Source organism: Miniopterus schreibersii, assembly GCF_964146895.1.
Source record: "Miniopterus schreibersii genome assembly, chromosome: 8".
Classification (NCBI taxonomy): Eukaryota; Metazoa; Chordata; class Mammalia; order Chiroptera; family Miniopteridae; genus Miniopterus; species Miniopterus schreibersii.
Window position 1 is genome coordinate 72042369 of NC_138109.1, and position 27985 is coordinate 72070353.

The window sequence follows — 27985 nt, forward strand, 5'->3', positions numbered from 1 at the left end:
AGCAGGGTCGCAGGACCCTCCCGCTCGTGCTCCACCAGTGCGTGGGAGAAGCCACGCTGCCGGGGCCGCAGACCGCGCTCATTTTGAAGAGAGCACAGCGCCTCCAGCTGGAATCTCGAAGAACGACAGGCGCATCCTCAGAAAGGGTCTTGGACTTGGAAGCGTTTGGATTTCACCAGCCTATTTCGGCAATCTGGGAAGAGCCGGGGAAGTGAAGTGTAGAAGCTTATGAGTTTAACACGCCGTAATTTTAATTATTTAAAATTCTCGCAACACACACACACACACACACACATACAATAGTCAAACTTGTTGAGCAATATTCTAAGGAAGGTCCTAGCTAGTTTCAAAGCAAGGAGAGAGTCGGCACCGGTGTGACAGTCCCTCAGCCCAGGGACCACTAAAATGCCCGGGCAGCGCGGTGGCTCCCCCGAGAGACAGCACCACCCACCCCTGGGGGGCTGGGAGGGTGCGAGGCCACCTGGGTAGGCAGGGACGCAGGGTCAGACAGGGAAGGTCGTGGTGTGGGGACAAATCTCCACTTCCCCCAGCGGAGCTGACCTTTTGCACACATTTGTCTGACGTGTCAGAGAAGACGATTCGAAACCGGTTTCTTTGTTCCTCTCGGGCCCCGCGACGGCAGCCCGGGAGAGTCACTGGGCCTGTCCCAGGTGTCCCAGGCCCGGTCCCTGGACAGCTGGACGTCTTGGCTGCCGGGACGGAGCTGGCACAGTGGCGCGGCGAGCGCAGCCTGAGGCTAAGCTCCGCGCCCTGGGCTCCCTCCCAGCCAGGTGTGGTTCCTGCCGGGGAGGTGAGCTCCCCGGGAGCCCCAAATCCTGTGGCTTCTTTTAAAGCTCCCTTCTAATTAGAAGCAGCGGGGAAATCACTTGAGCGATATTATCTGTCATGGGAAAGCAAACCCCAGCCCAAACCTCAGTTGCCCATCCCTGAACCACCAACGCCCCCATTCTTCCTTTAAAAAGTTTTCAGTGGAAAAGATAAAGCGCTGGGAAGCGATCGGGGAGTGGGGGAGGGGCGGGGCTGTGAAAGTAAGAAAAGAGGGTGGACCTTAAACCCAAGTGTCCGTGTCTGAGTGTGCGAGTGTGTGCGTGCGTTTGGCTCTCTGCGGTGGGAGGAGACTAAGCCCAGAAGCCAGAAGTGAAACAACCGTGAACCTCTTCACCTACTGAAAAACACTTTGATCTGGGATCCGACGGGGAGGTTGCAGACTCGGATCTGCGAGGCCGGGGGCTGTCTTGAACCTCGCGGGCCCGTGGGGAGGGCCGGACAGGGGTCTGTCCCCACCGCGTGCATCCAGGTGCGCGGGCCCTACCCGGACGGGCCCTGTCTTCGGGCCTGACAGTCCCCCTCCCACCCGTGTCGGGGTGGAGACTCTCCCAGTGCCGAAGTTTCGAGGGGGAGGAGTGCCACGGGGAGAGCGCGCAGATGCCCCCACTGATCGAGTGCGAAAACACAGCCTCTCGCACGCGCCCCGCTCCCAGCACCCCCCGGCAGGCAGCCTGCTGGGTTCCCAGGCCGGGGACTGACCGGGAAAGCGGGTTGGGGCTGTTGGGAAAAGCTGGAGCTGATGGCGAGATTGCCGCGGCTATAAATCCATCACTTCCCAGGTCAGCTCCGCGAGGCGCAGGGACTGGGGCTGGCGGAGTGAATTCCTGGGCTAGCGCGCATGCGTCGGCAGGTAGCAGCCCAGCTCTTTATGACCAGGTGAGATGTTGGTGAGCAGGTAAAAAAGGAGGATTTGCCTAAGCGATTCCAGGGAGCGGGCCCGGTCGAGCCCTACAGCCCATGCCCGGCGGGGACGTGTCGCCAGGAGCGCCGAGCCGCGATGTCCATACTTGCCAAAATGGGGGACTGGCAGGTACGGGGCTTTGCCGGGGCTGGGGCCGCCGTGGGCGGGGGTGGGACGGGGGAGGGGGCCGGGAGGGGGAGGCGGAGTGGAAGAGCTTGGCCCAGGGCAGGGGAGTCCTGGGTGAGGCGCGCCCAGCGGCGCCCAGGAGAGTTCCTCGGAGAGAAAGCGCGCAGGAGAGCGCGCAGGGCGGCGGCCGCGGCGCTGGGGGAACGCGCGCTGCCCGCGCTGGGCGCGGGGGAAAGGCCGGCGCGCGCCCCACCGGGGGCCCCGGGGGCCGCTGGTAGTTTGCCACACAGCCGTCCCCCTCCCCAGTAGAAACGGGGGGGCTGGATGACTAAGTCAGAAGGAGGGAGGCCTCCGGGCGGGGGCTGCGGTGCTCCCTGAGGAGGGCTCCCTGCCTGATGTGCCCTCGATCTGGCCCCAGACCCCAGGGCCGCGCGGGAAGTGGGGTTCCGGCGCACCTGTCTCTCCTTGTGCCTCCAAGTTTTGGGTACCTGGGGGGTGTGGCGAACGGAAAGGGGTCCAGATGGGAGGGTCGCGGGGCGACCGAGTTCTTTCGGGAAATGTTTAAAAGAGTTTGCGCAAAGTTTAGCTTCTCACTCAGTCCGCTTCCTGAAGCCAGTTGTAGCCGCTTAGGCTACTGATGGGGGTGACTGGATGGGGGGGGGTGTGAATGGTGGGCGATGAGGCAGAAGGTCTAAAATTTTCCGAAATCAAAGCCTGGCCTGCCAACCTTGGCCCTGCTAGGCCGCGGGCACCGCAAGGCCGACCGGGCTCCGGATCCTGCGCGCCCCGAGCCGCGGACCCCGACCCCGGCGACGGGGGGTTCGTCCCGAGCTGCCCTTCTAACTTCCAGACGTGTGCCCTGTGGGAGCCAGCAGCCTCTCTCCGGTCTCCGACTTCCTAATGGGAACCCTTAGGGCCCCTTTTTCCGCCCCAGCAAAACAAGGCCTGATTAGGGCGAGGTTCCTTGCGCCTAAAAGTTTGCCGGTCGATTCGAACCAAACGCCCCGATCTTCCCTGCTCCTTCTGGGGCGAGTGCCTTCGCTTGTTTCAGATTTGGGCCAATAAAAGTAAAGTTCAGAGACGTCCCGTCTTCGCTACATTGACTGGAGTTGAGGAAAGGAAGTCATCCTGCAATACTGATTTCTTTCCTTATACTTTTTTTCTTTAAATCAGCCGTGAGCTCTTTTATACCTCTCCCCACCAGGCAGATCTCACTAGATACAATTTCGTCCCCAAAGCTAGACGAACTTTGTGGTTTAAGGATGCAAATCTCACCCCAAACAAACCCTGGGGACGCACACCTTTCTCTCCCCCGTCCCTGCGGGCCTCGGGGCCCTTCATTCTCGCCTCCGGAGGGTGAAGATTGGGGAAGGTGTTTGGCGGAGGCGCTCGGTTTTCCCCCTCGAGCCGAGGAACTCTGTTGCGGAATCCCGAATCCCTCGGTGGTGAGAAGGCCCGGCAGTGAAGGCTGGGCCTGGGTCTGGGCCTCGGGTGGGTCGGGCTGAGGTTCGGAAGCGGCAAGATTACAGCCTGAAGGGGAAAGGAGTGGACCCTGGGCCTGGCTGCTGCGGGCGCACAGTTTGGCAAGTGGTGGGAAGCCTGGATCTTTGGGGCTCTAAGGATTTGGGGTCAGGAGGAGTGAGATGTTCTGGGGTTTGATTGTAGGGCTCTTGGGTCCTGCTGGATGGTGAAGACCGGAGGAAATTAGAGTCATTCTGGCCTCTCCCTGTCTCTTTGTTTCTCTGGGTATCTCTCTCACTCTCTCTCACACAGATACTTGCTCTTCTCCAGGCGCCCTCTCTCCATGCCCCCAAATCTGGCCTGGACTCCCGACTCCTAACCCTAGGCCTGGCGCTGCCGTCCTGGGGTTCCCGCGAGGCCGGAGCATTGACATGCAAACAAGCGACTTGTGGTGGTAATGACGCTCACCCCAAAGCCGCTCGGCTGGCTCCAGGGCCGACCGGGGCGCTCGCCCAGGCCTTTCTTCGGTGCCCGTAACGCCGGCGGCGGCGCAGAGCCCGCAGGCCCCAATCTGCACCTCAAAGGCGCCCTCGGCGGGGATACAAAAACAGTTTAGCAGCCTCGGTGGGTGCGGAGCCGGAGATCCGCGGGGCGCGGGGCAGCAGGAGGGGCTGGGTGGAGAAGATTGAAGAGCCTAAGACATCCCCAGCCCGCAAACTGAAAGAAAGAAAGAAAGCGAAACTTAAGAGTTCCCTTACCTACGCCGTGGCGACGTCTAGGGGTGGAAATCCATGCTCCCAGGCCTGGGGTTTGGCCTACAGTCAGCTCTGCGTCTGCGGCGGCTGCTGGGAAGGTGTCACTCCTCCCAGCGGCCCATCTCCCTACTTCCAGCCGCGGCGCTGGGCGGTGAGCCCCGGGGCTGACCCTTCCCCGGGTGGAGCGCGGCGCGCAGCCTCGAGCTGGGCTCAGCCAAAGGACTGCTAGTGTTGGGGGGGTGCAGGGGAGCGCCCAGGTGTTGTGGGGAGCGAGTCCCTCGGGGTCTAATTCCCCCCTCTAGCTCTAGTCTTCTTTCTAACTTTTTTTGGGGGCCTCTGGCCTGCTCGGCCTGGCTTGGAAAATTTGCTGCGGTCCTCTGGAGGGAGAACTGTCCTTCCAGGGGCTTGCGGGGAAGGGTCCTCTCTCCTCAAGCCTTCTTTCCACCTGTTCGGGAAAGCTCTGATTTTCGACAGCCTGTACCCCACTTCGAGGACAGTATGGAAACCTATGGAGGCTTGGAGATTTTCAAGAAACAGGCCCAGAAGGAATCAGAGGTCGTTGGTAGAGCAGCTCTGAAGAGAGACCCACTGTTGTTGGGGAGTTTTCGGTATTCGAGTGGGAGACAGAAACTTTTTTGTGGAGGGCAAATGAGGAAGTTCGGCCGGGAGAAATTACTCTATTTTGAGTATCACGTCTTTTTTTTTTCTTTCTTCCTTAAAAAATTTGCTAAAGCAGAAGAAAAAAATATAAAGCCCGGGCGGGGTGAGCAGGCCCCTGTGTGGAGTGGGAGAGCCCAGCCTGGCCAGCCCGGTCCAGGGGATGGCTGCGGGGTCTCCGGGCTCCCCCTCGGCCCGGCACTGCGCCGCGAGCGGGCCACGTTAGTAACATCACCAAATCATGAAGGAACTCTCCCTGCTTTAATTAAAAAGGGGAATCTTGGGAAAACTGGAGCAGATTAGCACAGCGAAGAGCTGGTTCCCAGCGACTTATTTTGATGCATGCATGACACCGTGCCTTTCGGCCCAACTCCAGAGGCGACTGTGAGTGTCTGCAGGAGTTCTGTATCCATGTCCACATCACACCTAGGAAACCCTTAGCCCAGACACCACGTTGAGTTATCACTGGGTCCTAGCTTCATACGAACGAGAGGAAAAATCATTTTAACTCCTGGAGCTGTCAAGTAACCTCTTCAGGGTACAATTTTTTTTATTTTACACGCGGCAATTAAAGAATCGCAAACCCCAGCCGAGCGACTGGGGCCAGTTTGGCAAAATCTCCAACCTGGGGGTAAAGCGCAAAGCCAATAAAACTCCCAAAGCCCTGCGGCCCGAGGTGGCGGCTGCCCCGGAGCGGAGGCGATCTCTTGTTGGGCAAAAAATCCTGGAGTGACTTCGCCAATCTTGGTTTGGTGGTTCTATTTAATTGCGAAAAGGATAATTTCTAATACAGTTGGACGGGGGACTGAAAGGACAGCGCCGGTGCCGGTAGCAGGGGTAGGGGAGAGGCGCTGAGAGCCTGGCCTCGGGCGCGGCCGCTCGGCCTCCGCGCGGCACCCGGCTTTGGCGATCGGCTCCTGTCTTCCAGGAGCGGACAGAGAAGAGGAGTGGGGAGGAATTTGGGGGGGAGGGGGCGGGGGTACAGGGGCAAGAGGCGGGGCTCGGGGGAGATATCTGGGGCTCACGGACAGGCGCGCGCTCCAGGAGCAAGTTGGCGGCTCCGAGAGGCCTTTATACCTGTGTCGGAGCGGCCGGCGGCGGATCGCGGTGCCGGCGAGCAATTGGACTATTGTCGATATGCTAATGAGGCGATTAGGCTGTTGGTAAAGAGCTGGAAAAGGGAAAAGTTTCTACCATTAGAGGGAGATCTCCGAGCGCGCACGGGAGCTCCTTCCCCGCTCGCCGCCTCCTCGCCCTCCCCCTCCTCGCCTCCGCCTCCCCCTTTCTGCCCTCCCCTCCCCTCCCCTCCCCCCCCGCCCTCCTCCTCCTCGGCGCGCGGCCGCAGCCGGCACTTTGCGCTTACCCAGAGAGTGGCTGCACTTGGGTGCGAGGCAGAGAGGGGGCACATCCGTTCACGCCGATCCATGAAAATGCTTTGGAAACTGACGGATAATATCAAGTACGAGGACTGCGAGGTAAGCGCGGCGCCGGCTCAGGGATCCCCGCGGCCTCGGGCCCCGAGCTGTACCCCCGCACCTCCTCTTTTCGCAGCCCGCTGAGACGGGCGTGCGCGACAAACTTTCCCCCCGCGCGGCGCCCGCCTCTCCGCCTCGCCTGAAGAATGGAGAGGCTGGATGCGGACGCCGCCTTTTCATCCCCCCCTGCGACGCCTGTGTCCCACTTTCCCCCTTTTTCTGACCAACGTCGGCTGTGCCTCAGAGCAGAGAGCAGAGGGACAAGTATGGGTTTCCGAGGCAGTCGCTGGCGATTGGGCACACGCCGTGCGCTCGGCGCGCCTCTCTGGCGAGAGTCTGGGAGCCCAAGTCACCAGGAAGAGAAAGGAAAGAGAGAACCCTTCACCTCCTTCAACTTCCTCTCCGATCCTGAATGTTTATTTATTTATTTATTCCTCCCCCGACCTTTTTTTTTTTTTTTTTTTTTTTAAAAAAGGCTCGTTTCTCTTTGGAGAAGGGGCCGTGCACTTCGCTCTAGGCTGGGCTGCATCTCCCATTTAGCGGGTTCAACGTGAGCGCGCCGGTCTCCCAAACTGCCGCGGGGCCCGCCCCAGGTACACTCTCTGTCATTCAAGAAGTTCTCCCCTTCTCGCTCTGAACTACTGGGTTGGCACTGCAAGGGGGTGGGGGTGGGGAACGGCGCGCCCCGGAGCTTCCTGGCCCCCGGGTCCCCACGCCGCGCCCCTGCCCGCAGCTGCCCCGTAGCCGGCTGCGTGACCGTGGGAATCCTGGAGGGGGCTGCACGCGACCTCCGGTGCGGAGAGCCCCGGGGGCCGATAGAGCGCGCCGCACTGGAGCCCCTTTAGAAACCCTGGGTCCCCCGATTGCTCGGTTTCTTGGGGGCAGCCGGGGAAGCCCCAGCACCACCGGCCGGCCGGCGAAAGGCTCTGAGACCCGGCCGCTGCTCCCGCAGCTCTTACAAGCCCCGCTGAAATGAGTCCATGAGTCAGGAGAGGGGGAGGGGGCCGTGGCCGGGGGTTACCTAAATAAATAGGTGCAGTCCCCGCTTTTGCTATTTTTCCTTTCCTTTCTTTCTTTTTGGCCTTTGGAGCTGGGACTGCCAGGCGTGGAGGTCTGCGAGGGCGCAGCGGCAGGGGGCTTGTCTTCACTTGGAATCGGAACCTGGGCTTATGTGAACCTTGCGCCCCGCGTCTCCCCGTCCCCTCCCGTCTGCAGGCTGTTTCCAGTCTCCTTCCCCCGGCCCTCTCTTCTCGCTCTCCCCACCCCCATAGGGCGCGGGGCGACGTCCCGCGGGGCCTGGCGCTTCTCTGGAGGCTCCTGCTGCGCGCGGTGCGGGGCGCAGGCCCCCACGTCAGACCCGCTGCTTTGTTTTCAGAGCGGGGGTGCCATTTGCGAGCTAGTGGTGGTGAAACTCGGTCCTTAAGCCTCATAGGGCGAACTGTCCCGCCGGGGCTGCGGCCTGAGGCCCGGCCGTTGTCCCTCGCGGAGGCCGAATCCCAGCTCCTGGCGCTGAGCTCGATCCGCCGGGTCCCAACCTCCGCGCGGCGCTAGGCGCCTGTGGGACTTTGGTGGGAGGCGATGAACTTGCACCCTCAGAAAGAGACCCTGTGGGGGCGCGTGTGGATGCGTGTGAGGCGGAAAAAGAAAGAAAAAATAAAAAGATGAGAAATGAGACGGGGAAGAAAATAGAGTGAAGGCTGTTTCAACAACTCTGGCTGCGGTGGGCGAGCGCTGGAGCAGGGATTTCGGGTTTCCGAGCCGGCTTGGGGCTGTCTAATTATGTCGGGGCTCTGCAGGGACACGCAGGAGGCGAGGTGCCGCTTGTTCCGACAACCCGGCGGGCAGGCTGGCAGCGGCGGCGGCCCCGCCGCGCTGGGAGAGAACCAGCAGTGTCATCCCGGGGGGCGGGGGGGGGCGCCGGGCGGGAGTGGCCCAGCCAGTCGGACGGGTTTGAGCCGGGAGTCCGTGCCAGCCGCGTCCAGGCTGGGCAGCCTCGCGTCTCCGCGCGCCCCGGGCCGCGTCCGGGCTCCCCTCCCCGAGCCCCTGCCCCGGAGAGCCGAGGGCGGCGGAGCGCACGGCCTCGGGGGTTCCAGGGAGGCTCGCGAGGCTGTGGAGGCGAGGGTCGGCCCCGGGCGGGGCGCCGGGACATGGAGGAGCGGCGAGGCAGCGGGCCGCCGAATCCCGAGTCCCAGGCGCGGCTGCGGGGCGGAGGAGCTCGCGGCCGGAGAGGGCGGGGAAGCACCTCGGAGGCCGAGAGCGGGATACGCGCCCGGACGCGGGCTCCGGTAGCTGCAGCCGGCGACACGCGGCCCCCACGATATCCCGAGGTCGGCTCCAGCCTTTTAGGTCCGATTGTCCTCGCTCGCTTCCTTTCCGCCCTCCCCTCCCCCTCCCCCGCGGGCTCCCCCTGCGCGCGCTCCGACCCAGCCCCCTCCCCTCCCCCCTCCCCTTCCCCTCCCTCCCTCCCTCCCGTCGGGCTCTCCCTCCTTCCCTCCCTCCCCTCTTCCCACTCCGGGCTCCTCTCCCTCGCCCACACTTTCTTTCTCACACACGCTCGCAGATACATTCTCCCTCTCCGCGCTCTCTCCCCGTCTCCCTTCCTTTCTCTTTCACTTTTGCATGCCCTGCAACCTTTTAAAATGTTGCCCCTTCCCTGTGATTCGCCAGACGCCGCGCCGCGGCCCCCCGCGCGCTCGCCCGCTCCCTCTCTCGCCCGCTTTTTGTCTCCGGTGCTCCGGCTCCCCACCTCCGATTTGCTACACTGAGGCTGCCGTCAATGGACTGCATTGAGAGCCGGCTCCGGCGCGAGTTGCCGCTGCGCTTCACGCTCGATTTCCAGGCATTCTTCCCTTATTAAGTATTCGTGTAATATTAATAGTCATGAATATCTGCTATTAGGAGGCTCCAGGAAAGCTGCCCAGCGCGGTTATTAGAAGCTCGAGCGAAGCCGCCGCTAAGAAAAGAGGGGAGACACGGCTTAAGGAACACGCGCGCGCGCGCTCACACTCACACACAGAGACGCACACACAACGCGCGCACACACACACACACAGACACACTTTTTCTGTTGGGGGGGCTTTTCATTTCCTAAGGAACTTTGAATCACAACCGGTCACGGCAGGATAGAGACCGTGGGTTCGACCAGCTGAAGGCGCCGCTCGAGTCGGCGGTTCAAGTTCGGATGGCCCGGAGCGGGGCTCCAGCGCGCGGGGGAGCGTCGGCGTGGTGACTGGAGTCGCGGGTGGCGCGGGGCTCCCGGCGCCTTTTGTGTGGGGCGTCCTCGGGCGGCAGGGCAGCCGGGCTCTCCGGGCTTGCTTGTGTTTTTTCCACCCTGACTCGTTACCCCAGACTCTTCGCAGATGTTAGTTCACAGTTTTTCAGCTATGGTGAGTCCCCTCCCCACCCCCATCCCCGTTTCCCTAGGAGTTCCCCTCTGGAAACCTGGTGCTGCGGAGCCGCGAGAGACCTCGGGTTTCGCGGCCAGGGTTCCCCCGGGGCGCCCCTTTCCATCTGCATCTCCCTCTTTCCTCGCCTCCGTTCTCCGATTCCCTGGTCCCTGCTCGGCATCTCCCGGCGCGCGGAGACCTACCTCGCCGCCGCTCCCCAAGGCGCGTTTCTCGGCATGTTCCCCTTTCTTTTCTCGCCTCTCCTCTCGTTCCTGAGACGCGCTCGACCTGGGATGCTAAATCCGTTTGCCGAAAAAGACTCAGCCCGATGTGCCCCCGACCCTAGCGGCCGGCGCGGAGCCTCCCAGGGTTTGCATTCCCGGGAACCAACTCTGTTCACTTGTTTTGCAAGCGGATTTCCATAGAGGAACAGAAAGTCAGGCGATTCTCCTGCCCTTTGGGGCTGGGGTGGAAGGGGCGGGGGCCTCCGCCCCGGGGTGCACCTCTCATTTAAACCCAGTAGAGCTGCATCTTTCTGTTTTAAACCTTGACTCGACGCCCCGTTCTCTCCATCCAAACCTTTAATCGACCCTGTGGAGACCCGGGCTCCTGACTGGGGACCTGGGAAAGACAGAGTCCCCCGCCCCCAGCCTGCAGCGCAAAGCTCCTGTAAGCTGGTCATTTAAACGTGTGCTTTCGTTACAGCCCCACGACGAGGTGTTTGTATTTAGTCAGGAAATGCTAATAGTCTTTGAACGTGGAGGATTTCCCCCTCCAAATAAATGGAACTGGGTAAACAACAAAGTTCAAATCCGGGGGGGGGGGGCGCTTGTACTGTTTAATATTTAGTAGGAATTTTAATTTTGCTTAAGGGAGGTTTCGTGCCGCAGCTGAGCGGGCTCTGTTCTGGGAGGCCCCTTTCGGTCCGCTCCCACCTTTCAAAGAAACGGGTCCGGAGAGCCTCTGAGCCCCCCCACACACACACACTCACATTTGCACGGCCTAATTCCCTGCGTTTGGGGAAGGGCCCGTGTCCCTTCTGGGGTATTTTCCGAAAGGAGCACCTTGGAGCCCACGCCTTTCTGCGGCCTGCGCGCGGGAAGGCGCGGTTCCCCACGCAGCCTCGGGAGCGGGCTCGGTGCGGGCCGCTGCAACTCCACGCCTGACGCCCTGTTCTTTCCTTTCCTCTCGCACCCCCCTAGGACCGTCACGACGGCACCAGCAACGGGACGGCACGGTTGCCCCAGCTGGGCACTGTAGGTCAATCTCCCTACACGAGCGCCCCGCCGCTGTCCCACACCCCCAATGCCGACTTCCAGCCCCCCTACTTCCCCCCGCCCTACCAGCCTATCTACCCCCAGTCGCAAGATCCTTACTCCCACGTGAACGACCCCTACAGCCTGAACCCCCTGCACGCCCAGCCGCAGCCGCAGCACCCGGGCTGGCCCGGCCAGAGGCAGAGCCAGGAGTCTGGGCTCCTGCACACGCACCGGGCGCTGCCGCACCAGCTGTCGGGCCTGGATCCCCGCAGGGACTACCGCCGGCACGAGGACCTCCTGCACGGCCCGCACGGGCTCGGCTCAGGACTCGGAGACCTCCCGATCCACTCCTTACCTCACGCCATCGAGGACGTCCCGGTAAGCGCCCGCGCCCCCCTCGCGGAGGTGCCCGCCGCGCGCAGCGGGGCCCGGCGTTTCCTCCTGTTTTATTTTATTATTGTATTTTATTTTTTGGGCCGAGCGCTTTAAGGACCCGCCTAGACAACCGAATTAAAAGATTGAAAATAAGCTGAGAGTTCTGCCCCTAGAACAATGGTTCCTGAAACTCCTTCAAACAATGCCTGCGCCAACACAGATAAATCAGACCAGTGTCACAATGTCTTCGCCTCTCCGCGACACTGAACTGTTTCTACCCGGAGAGGCCCTGATTCCACAGCCGATTCTGGCGTGGGGATCTCTCCCTGTCCTGAAAAAGACGTGAAATTCAACCGAGAGGGCTCATTAAACGCCCTGGCAATTTAAAAGAAAGTGTAAAAGACGTACTAAAAAATTATTTTTACTGGATCTTACACACATTAGTGATATCTGAAACTTATGTGTATCCCCTCCCCTGATTAAGGAATAGTTAAGTAGCAAATCTGAGCAGGGGGACATTAAAATGCAGCCCTCTCTTCCTAGGGGTGCTAAGTGCTGACCTCATAAATCATTAGCTAGGTCCCCAACGCCTATCAGAACCTGCTACACCCCGTATTAAATAAAATCTTCTGAGACTATTGGGCAACGTTACTTGAGTTTTAATTCAGTTATCAATAAATGCGGTTTAAAATGATCTCTTAATAAGCATGGCATTAGCACATTTACTATTTACAATGTAAACCAGCTATTGATAATTTGAAAATACTTTCTGAAATTAAATTTAAACCAGCATCTCTGCTTCAATTCTACATATTTATGGTTTCCTCACAACCTTCCTGAAATGGAATTAGAACAAGCCAATAATTTTATTAAAGCTGTAAAGGCTCTATTAATGCTGCTTTTCTTTGGAGAGGAAATGTATCTGGATGTGATTTTTGCTAAAATGCTATTTCAAATTACTGCATCAAATATTGCAGCAATATGTCCGTTGACAGTTTAATGATTACTGCATTAGATTGCAAAGGAAATGGTCAGATGAACTTACCTGCTTGCTTGGTGAATTTAAAACTTTATTTAAGTTACATAGGAAAATAGAAAATTTATTACATCTCTCATTTAGCTCACTTAATCACTGAAATTTGTTGGTTGTGTTTAGCAGCCTTGCATGGAAAGCAGAAAAGTAGAAACTTGATTCAACGTGGGGCTTAGTAAGCAGTGTGCGTGTGTGTGGATGTGTGCTCGAACATGTTTTTAGAAGCTGATGCTAAACGGTGCATTTCTCGGGAAGGAAAATGAAAGGAGCAATAGTTGAGAAAAGAGCAATTAAAAAACAAACCTGAAAGTTGCGATCATTTGAGTTCTTCCCAAAGGGTCTGTGAATCCTTTCCGTAGCCTGGTCCTTGGCAATATTTGAATTGCAAAATAATGTTGCAGGCTTTTGGGACTACTGTGAATTAGAATTGCTCCACTTTGCAAAAATTCCAAAGTGGCTGGTGTGAATTCTTAACACCTGTATAGTCACTCTTTGTGGTGAAATGGGCCAGTAGGAGAAATTAACCAAAAGATCAAATAAAAACAAGGAAACCCAGTTGCCGCTCTCCCCCTCCCTCCCCACCTTTTAAGAAAAAAAAAAAAATCTTTCAAAGGAATTTGGGTCAGGAAAAGGGTTGTTTTCAATTTTCCCATTGCTGCAACAGTTAACCTTTAATAAGAATGACTGCTAAATATTTAAGAAAATCAAATCGATGGTGAAAATTATTTAATCATTAATATCTCAGTGGGGTTTTAAACTTAACAATCTTCCCTGTACGGACAAGGTCTAGAAATAACACAAATAAAAGTATTATGCCACACTACATTTACTTTATGAGTTTAGGGTGCATGCATAAAGGGATCATATTTCCCCATATAGTTAAAACACAAGAACTGCAGCAGTACTCATTTCTGAACATTTCTCAATTTAATTATACTTAAATCCAGAAGCACTTTAGGCAAGTTACAAATGAGAGCATTGAGTATAATAAAACCTGTAATAAAGCAACTTAGTACCATCCACCCGGAATCATTGCGATCAGGCACAATTAACAGGAGCATAAATCCAAGACAGAATGGAAAATGTTTGAATCAGTATTATTGTTGGACAAAGACTAGAGAAGGAAGTAATAGTTTTTTAAATGGTAATGCCTGTGTTTGGTAACGATTGCGAAATCTTCTATCTCAGCAGCCCTGGTGCTAATTTGTAAACACAGCCAGACATTATATTGCCTGTCAGTTTCTGCATTAGAAAACATGATTTCATTTTACTTTCTAATCACGTTTTGACTCTGGCACACACATATACCCATCCATCTCCAAAAAGATAAAGGAAAAAAACCCACCCCAACAAATCTGCTGCTGGACAACAGGAAAATAATCGCAAGGGGTTTTTTTTTGTTTGTGGGGTTTTTTTTTTGTGTGTGTTTTTTTTATCATTTATATTCCTATCTGATATCCAGTTCAGGCAGTCGCCCTTTTTAAAAACACACACATTACCTTCCTTTTTCCATAAGTGAACGTGTGTGTATACATTTACTGCTTATCACACTACCTACGGCGTTTCCAGCACTCCCCTGCTACTCCCGCCTCTGTCATTTCTATTGTGTTTCTCTGGCTTTTGCTGCCTGAGCCCTGGAATCACTAAAAGTCCGAAGCCGCTGAGGCGCCAAAGTAATGCTAGGTGCATTTAAAAAGGGTGAACTGATTGTGAAAAAGATTAGGTGCTCCAAAACTTGATTTTAATTTCCAAAGAAAGTTTTATTCCCCACCCCCACTTCTTTCAAACGCGAATTATTTACTGGGGGGCGGGGGGGGAGAAATTGGCCGCGGGGGTGCAGTGAAACCTCTTGAGTTGCAAAGCCCCAAATTCCAATAAGCCAATTTGAGATGTTTATATATAAATGTCACTGTAAGGGGGGAATTTCGATTCTACACCTTCCCCTCCCCCCGTCTTGCTCGGAATATTCATTTCCTTTTGTTTTGATTATACACTTACATCCATGTGTATCCTTTTGTTGCAGCATGTAGAAGACCCGGGTATTAACATCCCAGATCAAACTGTAATTAAGAAAGGTAAGCCATTTCCTTTTGCATTCCAAGCATGTCCTTACAGGCACAGTGCTATTTAAAAGAACTTGCAGAGCTGTATTTATTTTTTTCAAATACGATTTTCCTAAAGGCTCAGAATTAGCAAATAGGCATAGAACAGCAATGCGTGGATGATCGGCTTTCAGTAGGTTAGCAATGGCAACAGGCTAGCTTTGTTCTGATTCATGATTTGACCATTTAATTTAGTTTAATGATATCTGGACAAACACATAAAATGCATAATAGTTAAACTGATTTGGAAGTGGCATTTCAATTTTGAAACGTTTTAGTTTAGTTTTAATCCATTGTGTGAGTGGCCAGGAGTGTTACGAAGTGATATGCTAAGAGTGCAAATAATTTATTATTAATACAAGGGCAGATGATAAAAAGACGTAACACTCCTTAGGAGGGGGGGGGGGACCTTCCATGTTTTTTCAATTTAATTTCTCATTAGCTCTTTAAGGGATTTTAAACTTTGTGAATTAGGTTAACAAAAATTTGGCTTTTGGTTAAAATTAGCATCTTGGAGATGTCAGGATTGTTCATAGCAAAAGTTGTTTAAAAGTGTCCAGTGATTTGGATGGATTTGTAATTTGTATTGTATTTAGTGAGTAGAAATAAAGTTTACTGGAATAAATGCTGTTCACAGCAGCTTTTTTGTTGTTGTTATGGTGGCAATGTTACATTTCAGGATTGTAGGCACCACCAGAGGACGGTGCTATATAAAACTGTTCTCATTTCTAACCCCAATCAGTATATTGTTAGCTAAAGTTTCATTTTTGCATCTGTGAAGTCTTTGTCACGTCAAATTAGATGTGCAAGGGATAAATCTTAAGAGATGCTCTTTCCAAGTCGACATGATAATTGGCTCTTTTATTAGTAATCTCTCAAGAGTTCGTTTAACTCCTATTGTCTCTATTAGCCTCCCCAGAGCTATTAATGTCACAAGTGATCTATCCAAAACTAGAGCCCCCCACCTCCCCATACATCTAGAATATCACATGGAAGAGGGAGGAGTGTGGCAGTGAGAATATGCATATTACTATACGTCTCCATGCAGGATTTTAAAAATACAAATGCTCCCTGTACTTAAACGGTTGTGAAGGCATCTGAATGAGGGTGGCGTTGAGAAATGTAACCGTAGTACACTTTTCTGCTGGACTTAAAATTTTTTTTAAAACTATAGTGGGTCCAACAATGAAGAGCTAATGATTTTAACTGGTAATAGACCCCCCACCCCCACCGCCTTCCCAACGGAGACGCTCAACTGTTTGCTCAACACATCACTAGTCCTGTGGTCGGCCTGTCTGTCCTTCCCTCCAGCGCAGGCCGGCTTGGAAAGGCTCTCCAAAACGCGAGCCTTCCTCAGACGGAACGTAGGAAAGGGCCTGTTCATCGGGAGGACGGGCACGTGGGGGTGAGACTACAGGCCGCTTCCCAGGCTGGCTGCCTTCACCGAAAAGGCTCATGTACAGGCTGATCTGCCACCTGAACTCTGGGCTGACTTTAATGAGAGGTCTCTGAAGTGGCCCCCCCGCCCCCAGCACTCATTCCGCAAGGCTCCCGAAGCGCACGCGGTCTGCTTGCCCTTGGTCTGCAGACGTCCCCCTCCCCTGCGCCCAGGCCCGTGCAGGAGGGAGCCCCTCGAGCTCCGAGGGTCACAGGGTCCCCACCGCCTCCAGGCAGCACCCCCGAGGCCGAAAGGGGAGGTCCAGGCCGAGGCGCAGCCTGGCGGCGGGCCGGGGGCACCTCCAGGCCGCGGGCGAGGCGCGCCGAGGAGACGTCCCGTCGCCGGGCCGGGCCGGGCCGGGCGGGAGGTGGGGAAGAGCCGCGGGCGGGATGTTCAGGGCCGGAAGCAACGCGGGCGGCCCCGGCCGGGCAGGAGCGCCGCGTCCTGCAGGACCCGGGCGACGCTCGGCGCCCACACACGGCCTCGGTCTGTCTCCGCAGGCCCGGTGTCCCTGTCCAAGTCCAACAGCAACGCCGTCTCCGCCATCCCCATTAACAAGGACAACCTCTTCGGTGGCGTCGTGAACCCCAACGAAGTCTTCTGTTCAGTTCCGGGTCGCCTCTCGCTCCTCAGCTCCACCTCGAAGTACAAGGTCACGGTGGCGGAAGTGCAGCGGCGCCTCTCACCGCCCGAGTGTCTCAACGCTTCGCTGCTGGGCGGAGTGCTGCGGAGGTGAGGCCCCGCGCGGCCCGCCCTCCCCGCGCGGCCCGCCCTCCCGCGCGGCCCTCCTCCCCGCCCCGCCCCGCCCCGCCCGCGGCCGGGGGCAGCACTGCGCGTGCGCCGGGCTGGCGGCGCCGCCGGGCCTCCCGCCGCGGCCCTCCCTCCGCGGGAAAGGAAAGGGGCGGGGAGAAGGCGTGGAACCGCGTGGGTGGGAGCGGGAGGCGGGGCGAGGCGGCGCGCGCCCGCCCTCTCGGCCGCCTTCCCGCGCGGGGGCGGGTGGCGGCGGCGCGCGCGCCGGGCCTCGGGCTCCTCCCCCCGCGCCCCGCGCACGCGCAGCCCGCCGCGCCGCGCGCTCAGTGCCGGCCGCCGCAGCCGCGGGGCGCCGTGCCGCCGCCTTTCGCCGCCTCGCGCGCACCTGGCGGGTCGTGGGAAACTTCCTCTCGGGCTGCTCCCTTCCCCTCACCTCCCCGTAGGGCCTCCGACGGTCACCCGTCGTCCCTGGGGTAGGGTTTTAAGTAGGAGGCAGCCGCTTTCGCCACGCCCGTCGTTCGTTGCCCCCTTGGACGGACGGCGACTCGCGGTGCCCAGGGCACTCGCGTGAACGGTTGTGGTGCGTGGCGGCCCGCTGTGTGCCAGGCAGCGTGCAGGGCACGTTCGAGGGCGTCCTGCGCAGTCGCTGCGCACGAGCACGTGCCGCACGCGCCTCACCTGCGAGGTCGGGGCGCTCCGCTCGCAGATAAGATTGTATGGGGGCGGCTTCTCCCGCCCGGGCTCCACCCGGTGCTCGGTGGGTCTCGTGTGGAACTTGCCCAGATAAAGTCTTCCTTTTTTTTTTTTAAATAAAAAAGTAGACCAAAACTTTATCCTTTCGGTATTCATTTACCTGCCTATGAGACGTTTAGCTCTGCTCCGATGGGTCTGTCCCATACAGGCCTGTGAAGCCGCTCTTGGAAGGTTTTCTTAAACAGCAGCTGTCTTCGTCTTTCTCCCTTCTTCACCGTCCCTTTGCTGGCCCGTGGTAATCTTTCACTGTCGCGGATCTGGATCCGCCCTCCGCCTGCTCCTCCCCTTCCCCCATCCCCAATATTGGAGACTGTTTACCTAGGGGAGTATAATCTAATCCACACAATTAAAGAGCACTTGAGTAGGGAATAAAATCTGAAATTAATTAATTTGCTGTTTTATTTAAACAATTTATCTTAACCACTTTCTGATTATGGAAGTCTATTTAGACATCTATTTAGAACTGCCTCCACTGTCTCTGAAATCAGTGAAAATTTTAAAGGCCGACATCAGCTTTTGACATTTCCAGTTAGGCTGGTGACATGGCATGTAAACAGTTGGTGAAATGAATTCCCCACTGGGGCTAAAGCCAGAGCAAGAAACGTGAGAGTGATGATAACTTTGGTTACTCTGAACAACCTCACAGCAGATCTTACAGAGACAATTTAAAGACCCCGTTGGGATTGATGTGATTGTAACAGCAGGGGAAACACGCAGTGGTCAGTTGAACTAAAAAATACCTGAAACCCTAGAGGTGAGAGCTGTTTTTGCGTGTGACTCTTCTTTGGAGAGTTGGGAAATCAAAACCTTCCAACAGGCCGCAACAGTTGCAGTAATAACTGAGCCCAGAGGATTCTTTACAGTTTGATAAGCATTTGTATCTCCTGTGATCTTTCTGTATCAATCCTTCCTAGATTTCCCTTCTTTAAATATCTCGGGGCTGTGATTCTTAATTTTTAAAAGTACATTTTCAGGAAGTTGTCAAAATGACTGTAACCTGATGCAGAGCAACCCAGTGTTTTCTAAACCCCTTTCTCGCCTGTATTTGTGAAACAGGGCGAAGTCTAAAAATGGAGGAAGATCTTTAAGAGAGAAGCTGGACAAAATAGGATTAAATCTGCCAGCGGGGAGACGTAAAGCCGCCAATGTCACCCTGCTCACATCACTAGTGGAGGGTAAGCGAGCCTACTTGCTAACAAGAGGGGACTTTCTTCTGAGAAGACGGATAAAACTTAGTGGCCAGATGTTTGGTTGCATTTCGTGTCAGTTGGGCAGTTTCATTTTTTTTTTCCGGAGAATGAGGCAGGAAATGAATGGAATTCTTGCATGTCAAAAAACTATTTGCATTTATTTCTACCCTCCTTTCCTCTTCCCCTCTGCCACAAAATTACACCTCCCTAGCCCAGCTCTGACCTAAACAATGTGAAAATTTAAGAACTGCATATTCTCCAAGTTCCTGTCTCCCTTATAGAGCTCAGCAGTAAATCACTTAAGGTATTCTGACATCTGCCTTTGAGAAATGCGTGACCATTACTTCCTGAATTAATTTGGGAATCTTTGACCTGCATCCTGATTTAAGACCATCCTGAAAGCTCAGGGTTATGTATACCCTTTTAGTTTTTGTTTCCCAAACATATGCTCCCTTATCTCTCCTTTAATTGTGCTTCTTTACTTGGAGGGGAAGAAAAGTGAGTGATTTTAGACTTTAAATTGTTTGAATAGGAAAAGAAAAGCGAAATATAAGCATTACAAAAAGTTTCTCCTGGCAGTTTTAAACACACACGCATGCACGCATCCTGCACACATACAAACAACCCACATATACATGCTTCCAAACCCCTCAAAACAAAAGCCAACCCTGCCCTCACTCCCTGCTCTAGATGCACTGTCAACAGAATCTTCTCATATTCCTACTTCCTCTAGATTTCTGTTAAGTTTTTCTGATACTAAATTGGCTTAAGTTTCAGTGTGTTGGAATAAATGTATAGCTCTCTTGCATTTTCCTTTGTGTTCTGCTGGAAATGCCTTATGGCTATAGGAAAAAAAGGCACTTAAGTTACCCAGCATATTTAAAAACTGTCATTTATATTTAAAGAAGGCATTTTATCTTATTTACATCTTGTATTTGAGGAGATATAATACAGTTGAATTCAACCCCTAGCTTTGTAAATAACTAAAAATGTTTAAAACCCTGCATTTGAGGAGGAATCCTATTAGCCATTTGTTAATGGTGTCAAAGATGACAATAATATCACTGCCAAATCATAAGCATTTGTTCAGTGCCAGAAACTATCTACAGTCGCATTATATTCGTTACATTAAAAATGATACCAATACACAGAGAATGCTCTTTCCATACTCCAAAAGAACTATACGCAAAGAAAATGGTAGTGGTGGGTTCGGGTGCAGTGCGAGAGTGTGTATGGGTTTTGGGGTTGAGTCCTGTAGCAGGGAGGCAGTTTCTGGAGAACTGTTATTGTTTGTGATCCGCTCCATTTTATGGAAACAAGCTCTGCGGAGAGGGCTTTGATGCTCTAATTGGCGCATGCGTTCTTCCGGAGCTGGAGCTAATGGCAGGAAGCCCTGCAGTAAAAACCAACTGGTTCAGGAAATTAAAACCAAAGATTCGAAAATCAACAACACAGACAGACTCAGTGGAGTGACCCTCAAATCCTCTTGGTTAATCGGTTTGGATGAACAGATAATTATATGCGATCAAGTTAAAATGTAACCCCTTAGTTGTTACCTTGCAGAAAATCTCAAGGAGTAATTATGAATACCACTTATGAATGTGCTGATAGGTGTGAGGTTGGAATACAAGAAACATTTTAAAAGAGAAGTTGGGAAAATGTTATCAGGGTGGGGGATGAGCCTGGATGGGATTTACATTTTCAAATCATCTTGGCCTTCTAGGATAAGTGGCCATTTTTCCTGGTAACTGCATCCACCAGATCCTACAGAGAAGGAAATAAAATGCCTGAAATGAGAAAACAAGTATTTTGTGTTTCCTTTAACATCTGGTTTAAGAAAATAAGGGAGTTAGGAGGAAGTTTTGATCCCAACTCTACATTCTCTTGCATTCGCCTCCCTCCTCTCACCTCTTGCCAGGAGAAGCCGTCCACCTAGCCAGAGACTTTGGGTACGTGTGTGAAACCGAATTTCCTGCCAAAGCAGTAGCTGAATTTCTCAACCGACAACATTCCGATCCCAATGAGCAAGTGACAAGAAAAAACATGCTCCTGGCTACAAAGTAAGGCGTTTACCTCTTCGGGGTCTCTGTGTCTCATTGTGAAGGGAAACGAAAATCAGTCCTGTTTTGCTCTCACTTTTCTGTTATTTTCTTTTTGTGTTAATCAGCTTTGTTGTTGTAAATATTGAAATCACAACACAATGTGATAAAACATAATCTATTTTAAAGAGGAAATACAAGTAGGATTGTTTGTATAGTTCCATCTTTTCCCTCTCTTCGGCCTCACCTTCCCACTACAAAAACTTAATGTGTGTGGGGTGGGGGATAGTAGGGCTTTCACAGAAGCTGAGAGTGGATTTGTGACTAGGTTGTTTCTGAGAGACCAGAATCAAGTCCTTAAAGGGCTAACAGGCTTGCCTGTATCAGTTTTTGTCTTGCCTGGGTCAGATTTTGTCTTCTATCAGTGTTCTCCAAGGGCAAGGATTAAGTAGTGGCCTGCAAAATGTGCAGGCCAGAAGCTGTCCTAGTTTCAAGCCTAACCCCTTATCCCATTTCTTGCCTTCCTTTCTTCCAGAAAGTCTCACACACAAGCACACACACACCCCACAAGTTTTAGCCCACAGGCAAGATGTCAAGTAGGTTTCAAAATGGCCCCAAGTTATATTCCCACGGGTGCTTGGGTTGAATAGACTTCTCCAGGTGGTGTGTGAAAAGAAAATGACTGTCTTGATATGTTTTCTGGAAATTAAAAGGCTTGTTTGGAAGCCCTTAATTATCAAAGTCCATGTCACAGGAGGGCATGGAACCGGAGGGCAGAGGCTGAGGCCTCAGGCAGGGCAGTTTTTGGCCTGGAGACATCATCAGGCCTTGGGGAAGGCAGCCGGCCAGGGCTGTGCATTCTCCCCACGCCCACCCCCAAGACCCCCGCTAGTCCGTGTTTCCCAGATTCCCAGACAGGGCTTCCAGGGTGCAGGCCTCGCCCGCCTGTATTTCAACCTTAGGTTCGTAAGCACACCCATACCCACAATTTCCCGAGAGAGTTTCGTTTCATTTATTTTGAGGTGTGGGAAGAGACGTGGGATGGGAAATCTGTTTCTTCTTCCCCAAATCCCTCTGCCCATGCCCGTAACAGGTTTTTCATGCCTTTTTTTAAAGGCAAAATAATCCCAAGAAAAGTTTTGCCTTTCTGTTCACATGCAACTGATTGGAAGGTGAAAATGAGTGGAGGCTTCACCCCATAGCCGCCGCTGAGGTCTCTCTAGAAGATCAGAGAAGAGGGTCTCTGTAGTAGTGTCACCAGGACAGCTGATGGCCGCGTGCCGTTGGCTATTTCTCTTTTTTAATCTTTCTTTCTTTCTTTCTTTCTTTCTTTCTTTCTTTCTTTCTTTCTTTCTTTCTTTCTTTCTTTCTTTCTTTCTCTCTCTCTCTCTCTCTCTCTCTCTCTCTCTCTCTCTCTTTCTTTCTTTCTCTGTCTCTCTCTCTCTCTCTTTCTTTCTTTTTATTTATTTATTATTTTTATTCAAAATATTAGATGGCCCCTCGCCTCCCCGTGCTGTTGGCTGTTGGGAGCCTCGTGTTGGCCCCTTGCCCCGCTTGCTGTCCTCTCTCTCTCCTCCTGTGTGAAACGTTCTCGGGTGTGGAGGATGTTCGGGGCGAGCGGGGGGGTGAGAAGTTTGGTGCAGCTGAGAGGAGGGTCGGGAAGGGGGAGAGAGGCAGAGAGTGAACACGCTGGTGGAAATACTCGAGGAGGCAGCTGTGTTCCGGCGCCCACTGCTGGGTCTGCGGGCAGGTCGGCCCGGGCCGGGCCTGGGTGGGTGGGGCGCAGGCCCCGCGGGGTGCGGGTGCGGGGTGCGGGGGGAGAGGCCCCCCGCCGCGGGGCCTCACCTCTCGCGCTCTGCCTCGCCCGCTGCAGACAGATCTGCAAAGAGTTCACCGACCTGCTGGCGCAGGACCGCTCTCCGCTGGGGAACTCGCGGCCCAACCCCATCCTGGAGCCCGGCATCCAGAGCTGCCTGACCCACTTCAACCTCATCTCGCACGGCTTCGGCAGCCCCGCCGTGTGCGCCGCCGTCACGGCCCTGCAGAACTATCTCACCGAGGCCCTCAAGGCCATGGACAAAATGTACCTCAGCACCAACCCCAACAGCCACACGGACAGCAGCGCCAAGGGCGGCGACAAGGAGGAGAAGCACCGAAAGTGAGCGCTCCTCCCGCCTCCCCCCCCCGCCGGCCGGGGCGGCGCCGGGACCAGCGCCCCCTCTGCTGCTACTGCCGCCGCCGCCGCCTTCGGTCGTCCCGGCCGCGCCGGGGGCGCTGTCCGCCGTCCCTCTGTCCGTCCGTCCGTCCGCCCCCCGCCGCGCCCCCCGCACCAGCACCCTCGGCCTCGCGCGGAGCCGCGGACGGGACCGGACGGGCCGCGGAGCCCGCAGAGGAAAGTTCTGTCCGAGTTCGTGAACCTTTTTTAAAAAAACAACCCCGCCCCCTCCCCCCGACGTACCCCCCCCACGAGTCCACGACGGCAACAGCAACAAAAAACTTAAAACTTTTTTTTTTCTAAAAAAAAGGACCGTAAAAATTAAAAAAAAAAAATTATATGAGCTTCATGGGACTGAACCACCACCACCTTCCCTTCCATACTTCTGATGAGTTCAGATTGTAGCCATACTTCGAAAAACGGCAAAAAGGACAGTGACGTTTTTATCAGTATTGTGAATAAACTTGAACACAAATACACGGAGTTCATGTCATGTCTTAGTTCCCCCCAAGTACAGCGGCCAACTTGAACTTTCTCTGGCAACACGGTTCAGTGACATAAGGGAATCAGTGTTCATGTCTCTGTATATATTTATTTATGTGTAATTTAATGGGAAGTGTAAATATGGTGAGTCTGTTTTAAGCCTTTTTTTTTTTTAATTTTTATTTATCTGGTGATCTCGTTTAGCTCTTGTTTAGTGGGTTTCGGATCTTCCCTCTTAGTTCTTCATGTGGTTCATGGTACTTATTTAGAAATTCAAGGTTTGGGGGGATTCTTTTTCCTCTGGGATTCATGAGTTTAGCATGTTAAAGATGACAATGAAACAGCTGAACAAATAAAAAGCAAGTAAAGCAAAATTTTATATATAATCAGAATTACATTTAGCTTTTCATTGAACTGAAAGAAAAATTGATATTGGACCCTGGAAAGATTTTTAAACTTGAGTGGTTTCATAACCCTTCCATGTATTGTGTGGAGAGAAGAAAAAAAAAAAAAAAGTTAATTTTATTCCACTGTCCTCCCTTAAAAGCATCATTTGAGCAATAAATGAGTATTGTCTTTAAACCAAGGGTTAGGGATTTTTTTCCCCCTTCTCTTTCTCTCTTTTTGTTCAAAGAACTTCAAACATTTGGGACCACCTGGTATTCTGTGTTTTCACTGGCCATTTTGGAAGCAGTTCTAGTTGTATTGTATTGAGTTGTGCTGGCAGTAGTTTCCATGCCTGTCAATGTATCATAGTCCTTTGTTGCCCAGATAAATAAATATTTGATACGCTTTATGTCGATTTTTTTTTATTCAGTGGCTGTCTTTACCCAGGCGTATTTTTGTTCTTGGCAGTATTTTTTATTCAGTATGGTTACAGTAATTGAGTTTAACTCTCCCTTGGCAATTGCTCCTTGCAATAAGCAGCTGAACCCATTGTTTCCCTAAAGTATAATAAAAACTTACTTTCAACTTGGAGTTCAGAGCAGGGTATCATTTAGATATTCCACTGAGTCTGTATTCAGACAAATGACACAATAAAACCCAATGTATTCTTTTGGATAAAAGATTGTTTGTACTGCTAAAGGAATGACACACTATCTTTTCCTTACTAGAAACATTAATTTTATTATTAAAAAATAAAGTTTTATTTTATTTATGTTGATTCTTTAGGTTTTCATTTGTGTTTTGGAAACCAAAATATAAAACCTTCAGAACCAGACATTAAGGATGACCAGGAAGATGGAGAACAGAAGACATCATCTCCCCCCCCCCCCAACACACACACACACTCCCCTAAGTACTTCGGACTCCTGTCTCAAGATAACTGAAATTTAAATGGTTAGTTCATTAGCACAAAGGAAATGCCTCAACCTTCACTTGCTAGCTTGGGCTTCTCAGAGGCTGAGACATGCACACGAGCTAAAACTATCCCTAGTTTTCTGGGAGCAGAAAGGGACGGTGGCAGAAATGTACACGGGGCAGAGAAAGAGCAGGCAGGCTGCCTCCTATTTATTTTAATATTTCATTTAGAGAGGAATTCACTCCTGTGCTGTTCTTAGTAGCTCTTGTGGGAGCAGAGGGGAGTGGGAAATTATGTTGATTTCCAGAATCGGCTCTGCCTGCCCCTAAATGCCGCCGACCCACCCCTTTCTGTCACCACGGGGCTCCTCCTAGAGCCTTATAGAAATATAAACTGCTCTCAGAGGTGGGGGGCGGTGGGGGGCTCTGCAGACTTCGCCGATCTGTCTTCTACCACAACGGGACTCTGTGCTTAGCTCGTGCAGGGGAAGGACTTCCTGTGCATAAAGACGGCGAATCAGGGCTTTTAAAGCTCATTTGGAAAGTCTGCTTTGGAAGGGAGGAGGATTTCGAATGATTTTTCAGAAGAAAATGGAGGTGGTTCCCTGGGAGGTTTACAGGGAAATTCAGAGAAAGTATCTAGGTGCAGGGTAATCTCCCGCGTGCAGGAGCTCTAGCATGTGTCCCTGGCTTTGACATTCCGCAGGACTGGGGAAGCCAAGCATTGGGCAGTGTCCATTTTGCAGCCTTTGCTTTCTAACCTCCTTATGGGAGGCAGTTCAAAATCGATCCCGACAGACGACTGAGAGTTGGTGGAGTCTAAATTCTATTTTCCAATGCCAGAGAATTCATAACAATGGTGTGTTTAAAAAAAAAAAAAAAAAAAATTTTTTTTTTTTCAAACGGGGAGTGTATCCTCAGAACGCAAGGCGGCAATTGTTTCTTAAAGCGGTTATTTATTATTTCCTAGAGAGACTGGTTAACTGTAACGTAGATGTAACAAAATAATGAGGCGAATGAACCCTAACTGTACATACTCTTGACAGAAATGAAATGCACACAGCAGCGTAGCAGGTGAAGTGAAGCATTGTCTATCAGGGCTGTTTTTCTTGGCTGCATCTCAGATTGTGTGGGGGGATCCTAACCTCAGGCACAATAGCATTCATAAACAGCCATACATTGCTGCTCTTTCTCCAACGACACATAAATACTCATTTTAAAACGAAAACAATCTTATTAAATACCATTCATTCATATCTGGATTTACAGATGCTTGTTATGTTGGAAAACCTGAACCCAATATAATCCTTGCATCCTGAGAAAGACAGAAAGGAAATAGTGGGTTAGAACATTACAAGGTCATAATAAACAATGGTTTCCAAAGGCACAGAATTAGTTATTTTTATTCTGTAGTTGGACATTTTGAGGACCGTGATATCATCACTTCTTTTTCTTTTCTTTAACAAACATTTAAAAGAAGTTGTATATATATTTTAAGGGGTGGGAAGATTAGAGGGTTATTATTAAAAATAATTTTTATGGGACTAACCAAAGGCTACATGGATTTTTGGCTTCCTCTGTTGTAACCAATGTGTACTTTCTAAAACACATGGTGATTATTGGACAGGTCAATGTTTATATACTAACAGCAGTGATTATCTTTGAATTAAGTCAAATTAGGATACATAGTTGAATTATAAGAATGCTTGCTAGGTTATGCTAATTACCACGCCCAATTTTTATGGAAACACAATGCTCCTCCATTACCCCTTCTGTTCTCCAACACCCTTTGAAAATCACCATCCAACCCGTTCCTCCCCAAAATCGAATATTAATATAATTTGAGTTCTTGATGGAACTACCATCAGGGCCGCAATGCCCCGCAGCTGAAATAATATTTAAAATAGAAGGGATTTGACATTTGAGAAGTCAGTGGCTTGAAATACCCAGTTGTACTTAGCTAATTCAGTCCTTAACCTCTGGTTTCAAATAAATCAATTACAGTCGATTCCACTTCAGTTCAGAAGTGCACAGGGTTTTAGTTAATTGAATACATTTTATTCACTTGCTAGGAATATTCATTTATCAAAATTCCAAATTTAATGTACATTTCTTTACAGCTCAGGTTATGTTAGACTGCACAATCAGATCAAATTTGCCCTGGTTTTCCCCAAATCTCGCTTAAAATCTAAATTTCACCACTCTTTATGAAACAATGTTTCCCATTCCTTTCTCAATCAAAAAGTAAATTCGTAACAATTTCATGTCAGGCAGGAGAGCTGTTTTCCCCCACAAAGAAAAAAAATCATGTGGTCATCAGCCTTGCGTTAAGTTTAAATAGGTTAAGAACAGAGCTGGATTAATTAAGTTTTTTAAAAGTATTGACCTGAAATTTTTTTTTTTTTTTAAAAATTAAGCATGGTTTCCATTAGAGCTTAACTTTGCTGCAGCTGACAGGTATGACAGCATTTTGTGGTCTTAAAGCCGCAGGCCTCTTTTCTTAACCCTCTCTCTTCCTCTGTCTCCCCCCTCTGGCTCTGGGAGAAGTGCTTGAATAAATAGTGAATTGTTAACTGAAAGCAGTACTGTTAAATGTGCCCCAATGAAGTTGTGCTTTAAACAGATATTGATGTATGCAGTGTTTTATATTTATTGTTTGTAGCATCCTGCTGGCAGCAGTTTACTGTTTGGAAAGGAAAGGGGTTAATTAGCGTCATTATCAATCACTAATGCTTGCCTAACGTGTCCAAAGAATAATCGAGTTAGAGGACGGCATGAAGCCAACAGCTGCTTCATCCCAGTTACAGATCTCCTCCTAAGCCCCTCAGTTATGGGGCGGGGAGGGGGGGAATGAAGTGAGGGCAAGAATCCTCACTGCTTGGGTAAAAGGGCTATAAAAACCAGGTCAACTCACTGGAGATCCAAGAGGCAGAAAGTACAGCATAAATAACCAGCATTTTCATTCTCTGAGTTACAGGTGCAGAGATGGCAGTGGTCCTGGGGCAAGAGTACTGACATTTGTCCTTTAATTGGCTTGATGATCCAAGTTGGGCATTTGAAGAAACACGTTCATATTTCCCTATCGCTTCGTGCTATACGGTTAAAAAAGATTCCTAAAAGGCAAGAAGAGAAAAAGAAAGAAGGAAACCCCCACACACCACGGACAAAACCAAGTCATCTCCAAACATCACCCAGCCACCCATCTCAGAAAAATAAAGCCACAGAACGCAGCAGGTGATAGCAGTTCTCACGCCTCCGCCTCACCTCTGAGGATGCTTAGGGATATTTTCCCTTGTGCATGTCGACGAACAATTCTTTTCTATATTAAACTTGGCTGCTGCGCAGGTAGGCCACCTCGGCTTCCTGTCGTCGTTGCCGCTCCTAACGATACCGTCCCTGTGACAGATACACGGTGGGAGAGGAACTGAGAAAGTTT

General features: G+C 52.0%; 1 protein-coding gene across 9 annotated transcripts; it reads left to right on the plus strand.

Moving 5' to 3' along the window:
- The first annotated feature begins 1582 nt into the window (after positions 1 to 1582).
- On the plus strand, positions 1583 to 27964 carry TFAP2A (transcription factor AP-2 alpha). 9 transcript variants are annotated; one of them, XM_081145104.1, is made up of 8 exons: positions 1583 to 1879; positions 10813 to 11247; positions 14301 to 14352; positions 16318 to 16549; positions 18377 to 18495; positions 20429 to 20570; positions 22423 to 22707; positions 27527 to 27959. In XM_081145104.1, exons 1-8 carry the CDS (start codon positions 1847 to 1849, stop codon positions 27576 to 27578), a joined length of 1350 nt encoding a protein of 449 aa, XP_081001230.1. In that variant the 5' UTR covers positions 1583 to 1846; the 3' UTR covers positions 27579 to 27959. The 9 variants fall into 9 exon arrangements, with proteins under 9 accessions (XP_081001230.1, XP_081001233.1, XP_081001229.1 ...); XM_081145103.1 differs by lacking the exon at positions 1583 to 1879 and adding an exon at positions 6114 to 6224; XM_081145100.1 differs by lacking the exon at positions 1583 to 1879 and adding an exon at positions 8285 to 8551 and having other exon boundaries at positions 27527 to 27964.
- The last annotated feature ends 21 nt before the right edge of the window (positions 27965 to 27985 follow it).